Source organism: Carex rostrata, chromosome 1, assembly GCF_964058835.1.
Source record: "Carex rostrata chromosome 1, lpCarRost1.2, whole genome shotgun sequence".
Classification (NCBI taxonomy): domain Eukaryota; kingdom Viridiplantae; phylum Streptophyta; class Magnoliopsida; order Poales; family Cyperaceae; genus Carex; species Carex rostrata.
The window spans coordinates 12,811,488-12,827,224 of NC_135918.1; the positions used below are offsets into that span (position 1 = coordinate 12,811,488).

A 15,737-nucleotide genomic window follows, 5' to 3' on the forward strand; every position below is an offset into this window, starting at 1 on the left:
GATTACAAGCCCACGCTACTGAGCTCGGCGATCCAGATACTTCGCGCAGATTATATAACTGCTACAGTAGCTTAATTATTTCCCGTAGTGGGACTAAGAAGTCTCAAACCGGAACAAATCTCCCTACCTGTAGATTAAATGTGAAATTGCTTCGTGAAACCTTCCATATAGCTAGCGTTTGAAATGAATTTAGAAGGGAACTGGAGTCAATACTCAATACTATCATTTTCGTCTCTCTATGTAAAGTGCTCCTTCCTGGTTTTAACATTGTATGGAACTGCTATAATCTTTATTATAATGTGCCACGTCCCAAAAGTATGAATTAATCTTGGCATAATGGCACTCGTACTATTAACCGGTGCAGTGCTTGCTCTCGGAGACTTAATTTATCTAACTTCTTTAGTAACAATTTTCGCCAAGTACAAGTACACAATAGAAGTTTACCCCTCTCCCTCCAAATTTAATTATTTTGACGACAATTTAACACTATTTTATGTATTTATTGACGACGATTTTGTGCAATTATGTATTTATTGATATTCCATCAATTATCGTTAAATATGGAATACATTTGCTCTTTATGTCATTTTGTGAATAATGAAACTTATGTGAAGTTTTATCATTTTTCATGTGTATGATATACATGAAATTGGAGAAGGACAAACGTGACGTGACGTGACTATTACGTTGTGATTTGGTTACGTTATGCGATCAAAATTTATTTTTACGTGACGTGATGTGACTATATTTAATTATTGTTTTCAAATTTAAGTTAGTTCAAAAAAATAATAACAAAATGTGTCAAAAATAAGAAATTGTTACAAAATAATATAATTAAGAAATAATGTTTAAAAATTAGTCATGTAACGTGACGTAACCGAATCAATTTGCGTGACGTCAATGACGTGACTAAGATAGTGGAGGACAATCACGTGATACATTTGCTCTTTATGTGAAGTTTTATCATTTTTCATACGTATGATATGCATGAAATTGGAGAAGGACAAACATGACGTGACATGACTATTACGTTGTGATTTGGTCACGTCACGCGATCAAAATTTATTTTTACGTGACATGACGTGAATGATTATGTTTAATTATTGTTTTCAAATTTAAGTTAGCTCAAAAAAATAATAACAAAATGTGTCAAAAAAATAAAAAATTGTTACAAAATAATATAATTAAGAAATAATGTTTTAAAATTAGTCATATAACGTGACGTGACCAAATCAATTTAAATGACGTCAATGATGTAACTAAAATAGTAGAGGACAATCACGTGATACATAAACTACGCCACGTAATCGAGACACATCATATGACGTTACCTTACATGACTAAATATATGTTATATGTTATTTGTCAGATATTAAAATAGAAAGTATTTTTAACAATTGTTAAGGTTGTCAAATCATTGTAAAATTTCCACCCTCAATTAAAAATATATATTATTATTATAAGCTTGAAATCATAATTCTTAATATTATTTCATATTCACTACGGAGTACAATATTAGATGTAAAGCCTCCAAATTGTGCGGTATTTATCATCCAGTTTTTCAATTATACTAAACGACCAACCGCAAAATAGAGATCATCTAAATTAAATGCTCTCATATGTATGTATCATTTTTATTCGAACTTAGGCAATTTGAGATTTTGATAAGTTTTTACGTGGATTAGGAAAATTTTAACAAAAATATAGTGGCATTCGATAAAAAGAAGCATTTTTTTTGTGTGTAGGGATGTAATCTCATCATATTAACAAAAGAAAGAAATTAGAAAAAGAATTATTTGAAAAATCTCATGCATTAACCACAATTCTAACACAAAAGTCCAATTGTATGATGAAACTCAATCCGCATTCAAAGCCTTTAAGTCTTTGTTACAGTTTATATTTGATTATAATAAAATTAAAATATCATGATATTTTATATGTACATAGAGAAAATAGTATACATCAAATCTAACAATTTTATTTTAATATTTGTGTTTAAATTTTAATTTATTAACATTTAAAAAATGAAGGCATGATAAAGATAAAAAAAAATGAATTATTTGATTAAAACAAAATTAAAATGTCATGATTTATATGTACATAGAAAAAATAATATAGATAAAATCTAATGATTTTATTTTAATATTTGAGTTTAAATTTTAATTTTTTAACTTTTAAAAAATAAAGGCATGATTAAAAAAAAATGAAAAATTGATACTTTTGAATCCTGATCTTCAAAATTAGCTAATTTAAATTTTTTTTATGAATAAATATCTAAATCATAAAGTTACGATGAGCATATAAAAAAATTTCTCTTGATCTTTACCGGCATGTCAAATTTCAATTCAAAACATTCTGCTGTGCTATTCGATTTAAGTCAAAAAATTTGGATGACCGGACCTCTGGTAATTTCTAAGCCTTGATTATCTTTTGGATGCAGCGAGAATAGCGAGAACAGCGAGAACAACGCTATTCCTACAAAAACATGGAATAGCAAATGAACTCTCTCAAAGCCAATCCCTACAGTAACTATTCTAAATGTTCAATCCAAACAACTTCCGAATAGCTTTGAGTTAGCGCTATTCTTAAATAGTAGCTGTTCTCGCTATTACAGTAGCTATTCTCTAGTGCATCCAAACGCAACCAAGCTTAGGTTTTACCCGGACCTGTTACTAATGAACAGCAACCTCGATCTGGGTTAAACGAACCTGTTACAAATGAACCGGTTACAACCTCGATCATGATGCTTTAGTCAACCGTTGAAGCTGTCTCTCATGGGCAATATAAATGATATTTAGTTATTTTATTTCCAGTAGCGGGACTAATAATTTTTTTTAAACCGGAACAAATCATCGTATTATCGTATAGCGTTTGAATATAAATTTGATTTCGGATTTTCCCAATACACAACCCAAAGTCGAAACGGACACCGCTTGTATAAGAATCCAAAGCCCATAAACCCATATAAAACACTGGTCTTCTTTAACTGGTGCTCTCCAGTTGATGGCTCTCCCCGTTTTACTCCGGCGTCATTTCGCCACCAAAACGCGCGTTACCATTCCAACCCTCTATCCCCTCGACCCCTCCAGTTCCTCTCCCTCCACCACTCTCCAGCTCCTCTCATGGGGCCGTGGCGCATCTGGCCAGTTAGGCGATCCACTGGAGAGAGACCTCCGTCCTTACCCCTCCGCCGTCGCCTCTCTCTCCCTTCCTCTCAACTCTTTCCTCCTCTCTCCGACCGCTGGTCGCCTCCACTCCCCTGAAAATACACTTCCAACTGGAGAACCACAAGCGTCTGTTCAGCTGGGGATCTCGTGTGGCTTGTTTCACTCGGCGATTGTTGTGGATGGGAAGGTCTGGATTTGGGGGAAGGGAGATGGAGGCAGGTTAGGGTTTGGGGATGAGGTTTCGCAATTCGTGCCGAGGTTAAATCCTAATCTGGAAGGGATTGCCAGTGTTGTGCTGGGGGGTTTACACTCGGCCGCATTGTCACATTCTGGCGAGATATTCACTTGGTAAGTCGATTTATCCGTTCTCTAAGCTCTGTTAATGCAAAAAGATGGTACCTACATCTACATTCCTTCAATGTTAAAGTTATCAATAGGCCCCTGCAAAACATCATTATAATTCACTACAAAACGTCCTCTGTATCCCTTCATTCGTAACTGTATTCAAAAGATGCCAATACATTCTGCATTTCTCACTGTTTTAAAATTAGATGCAGATAATTTGGGTATATCTCTTGGTTTATATAAAAGCCAGAAAGAGATGTATACTTTGAAGGTGGGGGCAAACTTCAAAAATTATACTTTTTTTACTTTTAAGAATTCCTGGCTGTTCAAGTAATGATAAATACTCAAATTTGCTGAAGTTTTCAGGGGTTACGGTGGATTTGGTGCTCTTGGCCATACTGTGTATCACAGAGAGTTATTGCCAAAACGTGTAGATGGTTCTTGGAACGGCAAAATTACACACCTGGCGACTAGTGGAGCCCACACTGCTGCTGTCACGGACTCAGGTCAACTGATGTAAAATATTAGCCCCGTATTATTGTTTTTATCTTTTGGTAGAAAAGTAGGCGTTATCAAAAAATCTCATGGCCTAATTTCCCAAAAAAGCACAACTCATACATCAAACTCAAAGAAATGCACTTTCCAAAATATATGTCTTGATCAATGTCAGTTACAGGTCACATGTTGAACTCATTCTTTGATTCCAATTTATTAGCAGCAGGCATCATTTTTTCTTTCTTCATGGAATCTCATATGTGATGTATTTCAGGGGAAGTTTACACGTGGGGCCGTGATGAAGGAGATGGAAGGCTAGGGTTAGGTAGTGGAGGTGGCCCTGGGGAAGCCGGTTCTATGAGTGTACCATCAAAAGTCAAAGCTTTGCCGGTACCTGTCTCAGCTGTTGCCTGTGGTGGTTTCTTTACCTTGGCACTTACACCTTGTGGTGAATTATGGAGTTGGGGAGGTAACAAGCTAAACTCAAAACCTCTCTGTCTTTAAATTATAAGCGGTTCTACATACTTGCAATATGTTCCGTCAGCATATTTTCTTTCTAATATAGTTTTTAAGCTGATATCTGACCCTCATTTTAAAAAAATCAGCTAATTCAAATTTTGAGCTGGGAAGAGGAAACAATTCCAGTGACTGGAGACCGGAACCCGTTTCGAGCTTGAAAGACACTCGAATAGTTCAGGTTGCATGTGGTGGCTACCACTCTTTGGCGCTGTCCGGTAACATGATTTTGCACCTTTTTATTAATTTCCTTTATTTATAAAAAAAATTCATTACAAAGTTTTCTAGGAAAAGGGAATTTGATAAATGCTAACTAAGGAATCTTAGTGACTGGTTCTGATAATATAAAATTAATTGTAATCATTTTTCCACCAAGAGGCTGTGTGGACCCATTTGTATTTACAAGCTCTTGTGAATTCCCAACTCATTTTGGATGGTTGGTGTATTACTATATTTTTAGAGGAAGGTGAGGTTTACGCATGGGGCCATGGTGGTCAAGGTCAACTCGGTCAACCCTCTATACAAAATCAAAGGGTACCAGTAGTAATAAAGGCTTTGTCTGATGACAAAATTGTATTTATAGCGTGTGGCGGCTCCTCTTCTGCTGCTGTTTCGGGTATGTACCAAATTATTTATTTACTTTAGACACTATTTGGTGCCATGATCGAAGGCTCGAAGCCAATTGTGACAATTGATACTCAATTTTTGTAATTTGATTGTTTCTAACCTTATTTATCTTCATTTTCTCCTATTGAACATGAAACAAGGCAAGATTAGAGGAACTCATATTAAATTTAAAAAGTACCCATTTTACCCTTTATTCAAATAATAAAAAATTGTAGCATGTTTAAGAGAATTCAGTATTCTGATTGACCGGTTTTCAAGGACAAATGGTTCATTTCTCTATTTCTGAAATTTAGAATGGTAAAATGATATTACGATCTTTAGAGCGGAAATATGTAATTTCAAAATTTTTGAGGGGCATACATGAAATTCACCCTAAAAAGAACAACAAATTTTGTACTTTCATGCATCTTGAGCAAGTCTTTACCAAAAGAATCATTTTTTGATGCTTTGAATTGGTTGTATCAGATACAGGCAAATTGTACATGTGGGGAAATGCTAGAGACTCCCAACTTGGTGTACCCGGATTGCAAGATATACAACCACTTCCAGTCGAAGTTAAGTTTTTAACTGACTGTGATGGGTTGGACCCACATCGAGTGATATCTTGTGCGATCGGTGCATCACATGCCATGTGTTTAGTTTCAAGGCAGAGTTTGAATGACATTGCTTAGGAAATTTTTGGTAGTTGTATGATTTGTAATTGTCTTTTTGGAGAAGAGGGGATTTTTTCTTTTATTCTTTTTTTTTTAATATATGCTGACTGGAAATAAATCCCAAAGCAACTTGTCCAGGACAATAACATACATTAAAAATGTTTCCTCATTTGTCACCAATTGAAATCTCTTTTGTCATTTAGTCTCTTTAAAAATGTTACCTCTTGTATAAACAAGTGCATTTATCAAGGTTGTAAATAGCTTTTATCGTGTCATAGCGGGGAGCCTAAAAAAAAGCTATAGCGAATAGCGTCGCTATAGCGAAAGCTATGCTACATAGGATTTTTTTATTTTTATAAAAATTATATCATATATTTGTACTAAATATTAACATTATCTAAGTCTCATAAACAATAAATAACATCAAATTGATTAAAAAATTATAATATTCATATTGAACCAATACAAAGTCCAAAGTCCAAATTGCGACTCAAAATATTCATAGTAATACTAATATTATAAACTATCGAACTTTTTCTATTCAAAATATATTCAGCATCATAACATAATCTATCTTTTTTCTATTTAAATTTCAAAATAACCTAGACATCATGGCATAATTAACTATCTTAATCTATTCAAAATATTCAAACTACCATATAATAAGTATCATTTTATTACTTCAAGAAATATCTTAATATATTCAATCTGAGCCTTTATTTAAAGTCCATATAAATTGAAAAAAAAAAAACACATGTTGCATAGCACGCTGTAGCTTCCTTATTTGATTTCGTTTGATGGATCTCTCATTTAATAATTAATAGTTTAATATAAAGCTTAGTACGTTAATTGAAAAAAAAAATCACGGTTAAAATCCAATCTGAGCCTTTATTTAAAGCCCATATAAATTGAAAAAAAAAGCTCATGTTGCATAGCGCGCGCTATTTGCGCTACACACTATGCACTATAGCGGATCGCTATTACCGCTATAGCGCCTGTAGCTCAAATTGTGTGTTTTGATGTCATAGCTTAGCGTTTAGTCTCCAAAAATACTATAGCGGTGCTATAGCGCGCTATTTAAAACACTGGCATTTATAAATTGTTAGAACAACATGTGTTTGGCAATTATTTTGGTTTTGTATGACAGTATGAACGTGGGACATTGATTTATTTAGAAATAGTGTTCCCAAAATTTAGACAGTTGTATTATTGTAGTTTTAACTAGATAGAGAAGGAATGTTTGTGGTAGTTTTGTATTCTCTACTAACAGAGTGATTTTTTTTTCCCCAATTTTAATTTTTATACGGATGATAATATCGACATTACTTTTCTCAAATAAATATGTCAAAGGTAGTTAAAGATTCGTTAAGTCACTGCATAAAAAAATTACTCAAATCTGTTGGAAATTGTTATATCAAGATTTACACTTGAAGCTAGGGGTGAAAACATGGAACCAAATCTCTTGCTTTTCAAAATTCCTACTCTTTTTTGCTATTTTCTCTATCTCTCCTTTTTCTCTCTCCTCTCTCTTTTCCCCTCTTGTGAAGATAGAGAGAAAAATGGAGAGCAGGAATCTGCTATTTTTCTTAGAATAGCAGCAGATTCGGATCTTGAAAACATAGCGGATACGGAGCGGATTGGGGGTAAAACCATATTCATATCTTTTTTAACTTTCTGGGTACAAATACGGATCGGATTTCAGTCGGATATGAATAGGGATATAGATTTGATCGGATATTAATTAAAATAATATAAAAAGATTAAAAAAAATACTAAAATTCATAATATTTACTAATTATAATGGTGAATAATAATACTTTTTCATAATATATATTAAAATACTAGTATCATACCCGTGCGTTGCAACGGGGACATATTATAAGAAACAAATATATCAATGAAAATAATAATTATCTAAAAATTAAAACACATGTTAATAGAAAATTTATATTATTATGTATTTTTAATTAACTTTAATCGTGATCTCTGATAACAATTTGATGATGTGATGATTCTTTATTTTTAAGTACCAATGATATCAAATAATAGCTCGATTTGAATCTAATATCAAATATCATACAAGAATTCAATATCAACATATAATATGATATCAAAAAACATAAATAAAAAGTGTTATCGTTTGTATGTATAGGATGTATACACACACACACACATATTATAAGAAAAATATATATTCACACATATGTTCCAATTTATATTGTTCTTTGTTTCCAATTTAGAATACACATACACACATTGATATATTATATATTGGAAATATATTCTAAATTGCCCACACCAATATGTATAGAAACAAAAAAAAAATAAGGAAATTAAAAAAAAATGATTTCCATTGTGATTCGTATAGAAACGAAGAAGTAAGAAAATAATAAATAAGAAAATGGAAGGTGAAGTCTTCTCAATTGAAGAGGAAAAAATATGGAAATAAAGGAATAAGGAAACAAATAAATATATAGCTATATTTCAGAATTTGTTCATTTTCAATTGTAACGTATCGTGTGACAGCACATGTGGTAGGTATGTTTTTAACTAAATTTAGACTTCTATACATAAAAGATATGCATTTAATCAAAATAAGACAAATTATGTAATTGGAGAGCTGAGATCAAATCCGAAGTTTCATCTCTCAATCGTAGCCGTTGGCGGATCAAACACCCAACGTGCATAATAATAGAATGGAGATATGACATATATCTATTATTCGGATACGGATAATTGAAACGAAAAATCATATCAATATCCCTATCCACACAAATATTCGGATATTGAATATCTACATCTAATTTGTCGAATATGGATCGGATATTAATAATTATTCATACCGTTTTCACCCCTACTTGATGCTCAATTGATAATTGCTTAATTAGTCTCAATTTATTTCATTACTAAAATTACAATTAATTGCAATGATAGAATAATATGACATTTGTTAAAAAAAAATTTTGTAAAGTTGCTTTATATGAATGTAAAAACATTTCTTAACCAGAGAAATCAGGATTTTTTTGGTCAGATACTCAGACTAATACATGTGGTTGATCTCCTGTGAATTTTACACTGAAATCATTAGTGTACCTGATCAGTTATAGCTTCTTGTCTTCTTGACAGGTTAACTATTAGAAATCTCTCTCAACTGCTTTCAACCGGACAGAAAGTATCAGCACGAACTAAATTCTACTCTATTTTACATTTTCGCTACGCAGCGTTATGTTATTCGTCAGAAACTCAGAACCATGGTCCGTGGAAACGTGAAAATTTATGGTCACGTAAATAGGTAATAAAATAGTGAAAGTAAAGATGCTGCAGTACAGGATAATCGCCGAGTACACCCAATAAAATAAAAGGTTGGATTTAGAATCGTAGGCCCTAAGGATCGTAGCAGATTTATTTCCTCGGCTACTCTTATGATTATTGATCACATTATTTTATCATTAAAAATTCCAAATAAACTTAAATGCTTTACCTTTTTTTTTTTTAAATTATGTATATTTACTAATTTACATGTTTGATTTGGAAACTATTCAGCAAGATCCGAAAATTTTATTGAGAAGATTCTCTCAAAAAATCTCCAAAATTATATTCAAATAATTACGAATCATATCTGAATTAAATTTTCTATAACGAGATAAATCAAATTATTATGATATAGTATGATATCTAATGCGTACCATAATTTTAGCTAAAATTATACAATTTTTTTTATTATTGAACTTACAGCCATTCCTGCCCCAACCATACATGCAGAAATTTAACTGTCTTAGTTTTAAACATGTGAATAAATCAGTATACTTGATTGAAAATGTTTCTTAATTCTTCAACAACAAAAAACCTCCTAAACACCATCCTTAATAAATTCCAATATATAAATTTTAGAGTATATTGTCGACAAAATTTTTTTTTTTTTTTTTTTGCAGAGAAATAGAAAATTATAAGCCAGTATGAGCACATCTAATACATACATGATGAATTGCTGATGCACATGTTCATAGATAATATAATTTACAAAGCATGGCATGATTTTCTTTTTCCTTGTAAAAAAATGGCACTTCATTAATTAAAACTTGGTTTGTTATACTTACAACAAACACAATGCAACATAAAAATCAACTAACACCTAATCAATAAAACGACATCCCACTGTTGCTATCTGTTCCTAACTTATTCTGTAGGCCCAAATCCATCAACCAAACATCCTGTAAAATTGCAACTGACACCCTTACTTTCCACTTATCCACCCAGTTTTTTTTTTTTTTTACCAAGTGTCTATAATCTCCCGAAAATGTAATTAAATTTCTATAATCTTCTCTTTGCCAGTATCCGACAAATTGACAATTTCAAGTGACACACAACTGTTCACATTTTGCAAATAAAACATTTTTTTTTATATCTGCAAACAAAGCAAACCAGATTTGCTTCCCTCTTTTAGGTGTATGTATCAATACACAATTTTTGATATATGGATACCTTGCAAAATTGCAATGTAGAATGTCCCATCAATGTCTCTCCCATACCAGTTTAACACGACAATGCCTTATCTTTTCAGGAACTTTGAAAGACCAGGCCTCTCTTTGAAAGAATATGACAGCCATGCTGGGAAGGAAAAGGATGGAGATGTGGCCTAAGTAGGTACAACAAAAGGCATAACTGGCATCATTTCTTCCATTGTTTTACATCACACTCTAAGCATACTCAACACAAGCAAAAGATGCTGTAATTAGTCAGGGTTAGAACTGCTACAATTTTGTTTAGTATCATGCTTATCTTCTCCCTGCTTAGAAGCAACTGGAGAAAGGCGATTAAGGTTGATGGATTGCAAAAAGCTATAGTATGCATACTTCATATCAAACTGCATGTCATACCAGTAGTTCACAGCAATGGTGCGCCCGTTATCATCTGGTGATTGTGTCACATGATGAAACCACATGCTTGGCAAATAAAGGATTTCACCAGCTCTCACGGTGCATTGAAATGGCTTAGGGCCATTGAAATAGAGAGGGAAAGATGAACTCTGCTCAGCGATGATTTCATCTGATGCTGGATATGGGTCTACACTGCACCAGGGCACCATTTTCTCAGGCTCTTCCAATTCAAGCTCGAGCTTCACCTCCCCTCCATTATCCTTTGATGAGGAAATGTAGTGAGCGGCTGGGTAATTCCGAACATAGAGGCGGTGAACCTCGGTAGGAGGGAGAAGCAGGAAATGTTTCTCCCCAGTTATGACAGCATAGAGGTTCTCATAGTGATCCTTGTGGTATGAAGTGTGGGACCTGGCATTTCCGATCCACAGATTGACAGCCTCAGGTAGGCAGCCAAGCGCCTCAGTTGCCCAGGGGATATGTGCATCCACATCCCCAACCACAGCCTCGTACTCTCCACGAAGGCAGTCATCCTGCTGTTGTGCGTACGCCACTACCGGAGAAGACTCCTCTCCAGTGGCCTCAATTAATTGCATGGCCTCTGAGAAATCCATGGACTGCACGAAGGCCGAGGCGAAGCAGAGACCACTTTTTGACGGGGAGGGAACAAGCGCGTCAGCGCGGCCATCAGGGGTGAGGTGAACGGATACAGAACGACTGGAGAGTGCGCGACGGAGGTAGGCATCGTCTGACCAGAGAGTCCGGGAGATGGCGGGCCAGTGACGCGTGGCAGCTGAGGAGATAATGACAGGTTTGTTGGGAGAGACGTAGTCTCGGATGAACTGGAGAGGAGTGGGAGGTGATTCAAGCTTTTCAACCCCGCCTGAATCGATGCCTACAGGGGCAATGAGCTCTCGCGCCTCCGTCCATAAACCCCTAACTGATTCTTCCATCACAGTTCCTCCAGAACTCACATAATTCTGCAATTCGGGAGGAAAAGTTGCAGCAAATAATTGAGTAAAGCTAGGGACAGAAGCATATATTTGCAAAAAAAATAATATGGATGGGATTTAACAAAAATAAAAAATTAAGATCACAGAGGTGAAGATGAGATGACTATTCTTGATATATAACAAAATATGGAAAACATTTGTGTCGAATACAAAAAAAAGTTCTTCACCTGACAATTACTAGGCAGTTCCTCTAAACCCAAGATTAGACATTCCTTCTTAGTTTAGTTATGACTAAATAATAATCAGCTCAGCTGTGTTTTCACTTCTTATTTTAGATTCCCTGAACTAAACCTCAAAGAGCCAAAACAGTAACATAGTAAGCAGGCAAAGATCAAGGAGAGAGTGCAAAGTTTTATTTCATGGTCTTGCTAAGTAACAACATGAAGTCTTGCTAAGATTGCACAGGATAAAACATGAAGTACCATGAAGTACCATCTGACATGGCTGCAGAATCAGATTTTACAAGAAAGTCAGATCCCACTATAATCAATTCCTCCAATTTGCAACAGCAACTTAGATCTGTTCCCATGCCAAGGTTACCAGATTCAAATCCACTCAAGGTCTCTGATTTTTAATATCATAAAAGTCAAGGACGAAATATAAAGAATAAAAATAAAATAAAAAGAGTTTGTTATAGTGGTCCTGCAATTTAGCTTATTGGGAGGGAACGAAAAGAGCCAAAAAGAAAAAGAAAGACTTGTTATAGTGGCCGTGCCATTTAGCTTAATGGAATGAATATGCTTAATTTGTCAAATCTGTTACAAGAGCACTTGTTGCAACAGTCTGGATTGAATTTGAAGCAAACTGAACAACAAACCAATTGTTTTTTACTTCAAAACAGAGAAAATGTGTGTGTGTGTGTGTGTGTGGGGGGGGGGGGGGGGGGGGGGGGCGGGGCTCATATCAAGTGTAGATTAATGGAGAAACTATCACTGTGGATGAAAACCACACCATCTAACACAATCAGATTCATGTTGTGAGAGATATTAAATTGGATTCTAATAGAACAGACTCCAAATTCACACAACAACACAATCCAAATCATGCTGAGGTAGCAAGTTTCATATCCACTCCAGTCTTTATCTTTTTAATCATTGCCCCTATTAATAGCATAAAAAAAAATAACAGGAGAGAGAAGAAAAAAACTCAGAGAAAAGATCAAATTGCTCCTCTGCTCATAAATTATTGCCCCATTAAAGACAAGCTTAAGTCAGAAAAGGAGGCTAACACCAACAACACCCCCTACTATTATTGGCACCCCTAATAATTAATATCATTATTGTCGTGATTATATTTCTTATAATTACTACCATCATCATCAAGTATAAATATTATTTGTATTTTGTAGAGCTTAATCAAAAACCTATCGGATTGACTTCAAACCATTGAAACCAATATACTTCACGAATGATGTTTTTACACGCAAAATTTATAGATTTTTGAATTAATTTAGTATAAACCGACCGTTAGGGGGGCTCATATCAAGTGTAGATTACTACAGAAACCATCACTGTGGGACAAAAACTGAACCATCTAACATAAAAGCAGATTCATGTAATGCGAGAAAGTCAATTCCATTAGAACTAACTCCTCCAAATTAAAACATCAACTAAATCTGCATCCATGCCGAGGTAACCAGTTTCATATCCACTCCAGTCCTCTCTTTTTAATCATTGCCTCCATTTATACTATAAAAGACTAGCAGGAGAGAAAAAGAACCTAAAAGAATGATAGAATTGCTTGTCTCGGCAAATTAATTATTGCTCCATTCAAGCATAAGTAGGATTATTTCATTTCATGCTCTTCCTAGTTCACCAGAACCAGAAAATCGATTTCTCAATTAGGCATCATCATCATCATCATCGTCATCATCATCGTCATCATCATCATCATCATCATCATCATTGTTATTATTATTATTATTATCATCATGATTAGGGGTGTTCACTGGGTCGGTCTGGTTAAACCGAATTTAAAGTAGTCAAATCAAAGTTTTATACGGTTTACAAAAATATAACCGAACCAACTGAATTAATCTTATCAACCGAATAATAACCGAACTAAAATAATTTCAATTTGTTCAATTGAACCAAAATAAGAGATTAATCATATATATAAATAAATATGAAGATATACATCAATAGTTGACATTACACACATTGTTCAATTCCATACAAAATATGTAGTATGTAGATGTTGTAGAGTATCCAAAATTTTAGATCTGGACTGTCTGACTAGAATCCGTGCCAATATGGCCTGAGGTGGAATGCATGGAGCCCCTTTAATATCCGTGCCAAAACAGATCATTGCTCAAATGTGGTGTACTGATCCTATGGTGAACTTAAAACTATTTATTAGATTTTTCTCATAATGTGGTGTCCTGATCATTGCTCAATTATAAATAAGAATTAAAAACCGACAGATGGGTGGGGGGGCTCATATCAAGTGTAGATTATTATAGAAACCATCACTGTGGGGCAAAAACCGCACCATCTAACACAGAAGCAGATTCATGCTATGTGACAAAGTCAAATAACAACTGAATCTGCATCCATGCCGAGGCAACAAGTTTCATATCCACTCCAGTCCTCTCTTCTTTAATCATTGCCCCCATTTTAAATCATTGCAAGGGAGAAAAAGAACCCAAAAAAGAGAGATTTTTTTCTCTCAGCTCATTTTATGCTCTTCCCAGTTTACCAGGACCAGAAAAATATATTTCTACTGCCAAAATATGCATCATAATCATCATCATCATTATTATTACTATCATCACCATCATCAATATTATTGATCAATTGTACAAACTAATCTGCGCTATTCATAGTACCATAGCCTCACTTTATTATCTTTACTATCATCACGAATCATCATCACCGTCATCAATATTATTTGTCACAATCTCAAAAGAAGCAATCATGACCAGTTAGTTCATCATTACCATCATTTGTACTATTTACCCATGGTGTCAACTGACAACACATCTAATAGGCCATATAACCTCACAACATAGTTTGCAATCCAATCTTTTAGAATTAACCTACAAGTGTAAGAATTTTATTTAGATGGTTCAAGCCATCTCCGACACCTACCACTACCTAATAAATTCCAATTGTACGTCTGTTTTGAGATCTAAACAAGCACACACTCCAATGCAAACAAATAGGTTAGATTTGTCAAGTAATAGCCAGGTAGCTGAGACAGGTGGATGTTCATTTTCAAAAAAATTGTGCTTAGACATGATTTTGCTATCTATTTTAGAGTAAATTACTATGGGGCACCGTAAAATTGACCCTCATACACAGCATGAAAAATTTATATAATCGATATGGACGTTATATGTACTACTACTGAATTATTAGTGCAAAAATCAATCAATTTGACTGTTGCAACAGGTAGATTGCTAAACATTAGGTAAAGAAAGGAAGGAACAATGGTGACTTAGTTCCGTTTCTCAGATTAATGTTAAATGTCATGCATCCAGGCAAAGCCTGCCTTTAGTAAGAGAGAGAAGGGGATAGAAGACAGCAAAAGACAGGTGACACAAATCACACAATGAGGTTGATCTTGATGCAAGAGAGAGACAATGTAAGATGTAGATTTGCTTACAGTGACGGGTGTGCAGTTTCACCGCCGCGAGCAAAGCACTTGCTCTCTCTGAGTAAACTAGAGAAGTAGAGAATAGGAAAAATGTGTATTGGAAAGAGAAAGCCCTAGGTCTTAAGAGGGGAAACAGAGTAGGTCCGATGGGCATCGGACCTACTGGTTCCAACGGGTTCAATCACCGTCAGATTGACTTTAGGATTCGCGTCAGAACTTTCGCGTAGCTTCAATATTCGTGCGCACAAATCCTGAAGCAAATTAGACGGTATATCTGTCCATCAGAACCAAACTAGGTCCGATGGGCATCGGACCTACACCTTTCTCCTTAAGAGGTCTAGGAGAAGAATAGGAAATTAGGAATGAATGCAAGGTTCGGAGAAAGGAGAAAAGGGCCCAAGTCATATGGTAATGGGCTGGATGTATTGTATTGTATTGTATTAATTATTC

General features: G+C 34.6%; 2 protein-coding genes and 1 long non-coding RNA gene across 3 annotated transcripts; 2 read left to right on the top strand and 1 right to left on the bottom strand.

Annotated features, from left to right (window-relative positions):
• The first annotated feature begins 2,945 nt into the window (after positions 1–2,945).
• Positions 2,946–5,983, top strand: RUG3 (Regulator of chromosome condensation (RCC1) family protein). The gene is made up of 6 exons (XM_078316601.1): positions 2,946–3,515; positions 3,879–4,018; positions 4,282–4,476; positions 4,613–4,741; positions 4,984–5,139; positions 5,616–5,983. Exons 1-6 carry the CDS (start codon positions 3,004–3,006, stop codon positions 5,819–5,821), a joined length of 1,338 nt encoding a protein of 445 aa, XP_078172727.1. The 5' UTR covers positions 2,946–3,003; the 3' UTR covers positions 5,822–5,983.
• A 4,459-nt stretch (positions 5,984–10,442) lies between these two features.
• LOC144559210 (2-oxoglutarate (2OG) and Fe(II)-dependent oxygenase superfamily protein) lies at positions 10,443–15,368 on the bottom strand. The gene is made up of 2 exons (XM_078308207.1): positions 15,297–15,368; positions 10,443–11,657 (listed from the first exon to the last, which is right to left on the bottom strand). The coding sequence occupies exon 2, from the start codon at positions 11,628–11,630 to the stop codon at positions 10,536–10,538; it is 1,095 nt and encodes a 364-aa protein (XP_078164333.1). The 5' UTR covers positions 11,631–11,657; positions 15,297–15,368; the 3' UTR covers positions 10,443–10,535.
• On the top strand, positions 11,861–12,288 carry LOC144559219 (uncharacterized). Its single transcript, XR_013513108.1, has 2 exons — positions 11,861–12,062; positions 12,096–12,288. It is a non-coding gene; the product is annotated as an uncharacterized LOC144559219 (long non-coding RNA).
• Positions 15,369–15,737: the final 369 nt, after the last annotated feature.

Excerpts from the sequence above, each read along its gene's own strand:
- RUG3 (XM_078316601.1), top strand. The coding sequence starts at position 3,004 with ATGGCTCTCCCCGTTTTACTCCGGCGTCATTTCGCCACCAAAACGCGC. Across the intron at positions 4,019-4,281 it reads TGCTGCTGTCACGGACTCAG|GGGAAGTTTACACGTGGGGC; the intron begins GTCAACTGATGT and ends GATGTATTTCAG. Across the intron at positions 4,477-4,612 it reads TGAATTATGGAGTTGGGGAG|CTAATTCAAATTTTGAGCTG; the intron begins GTAACAAGCTAA and ends TAAAAAAATCAG.
- LOC144559210 (XM_078308207.1), bottom strand. The coding sequence starts at position 11,630 with ATGGAAGAATCAGTTAGGGGTTTATGGACGGAGGCGCGAGAGCTCATT.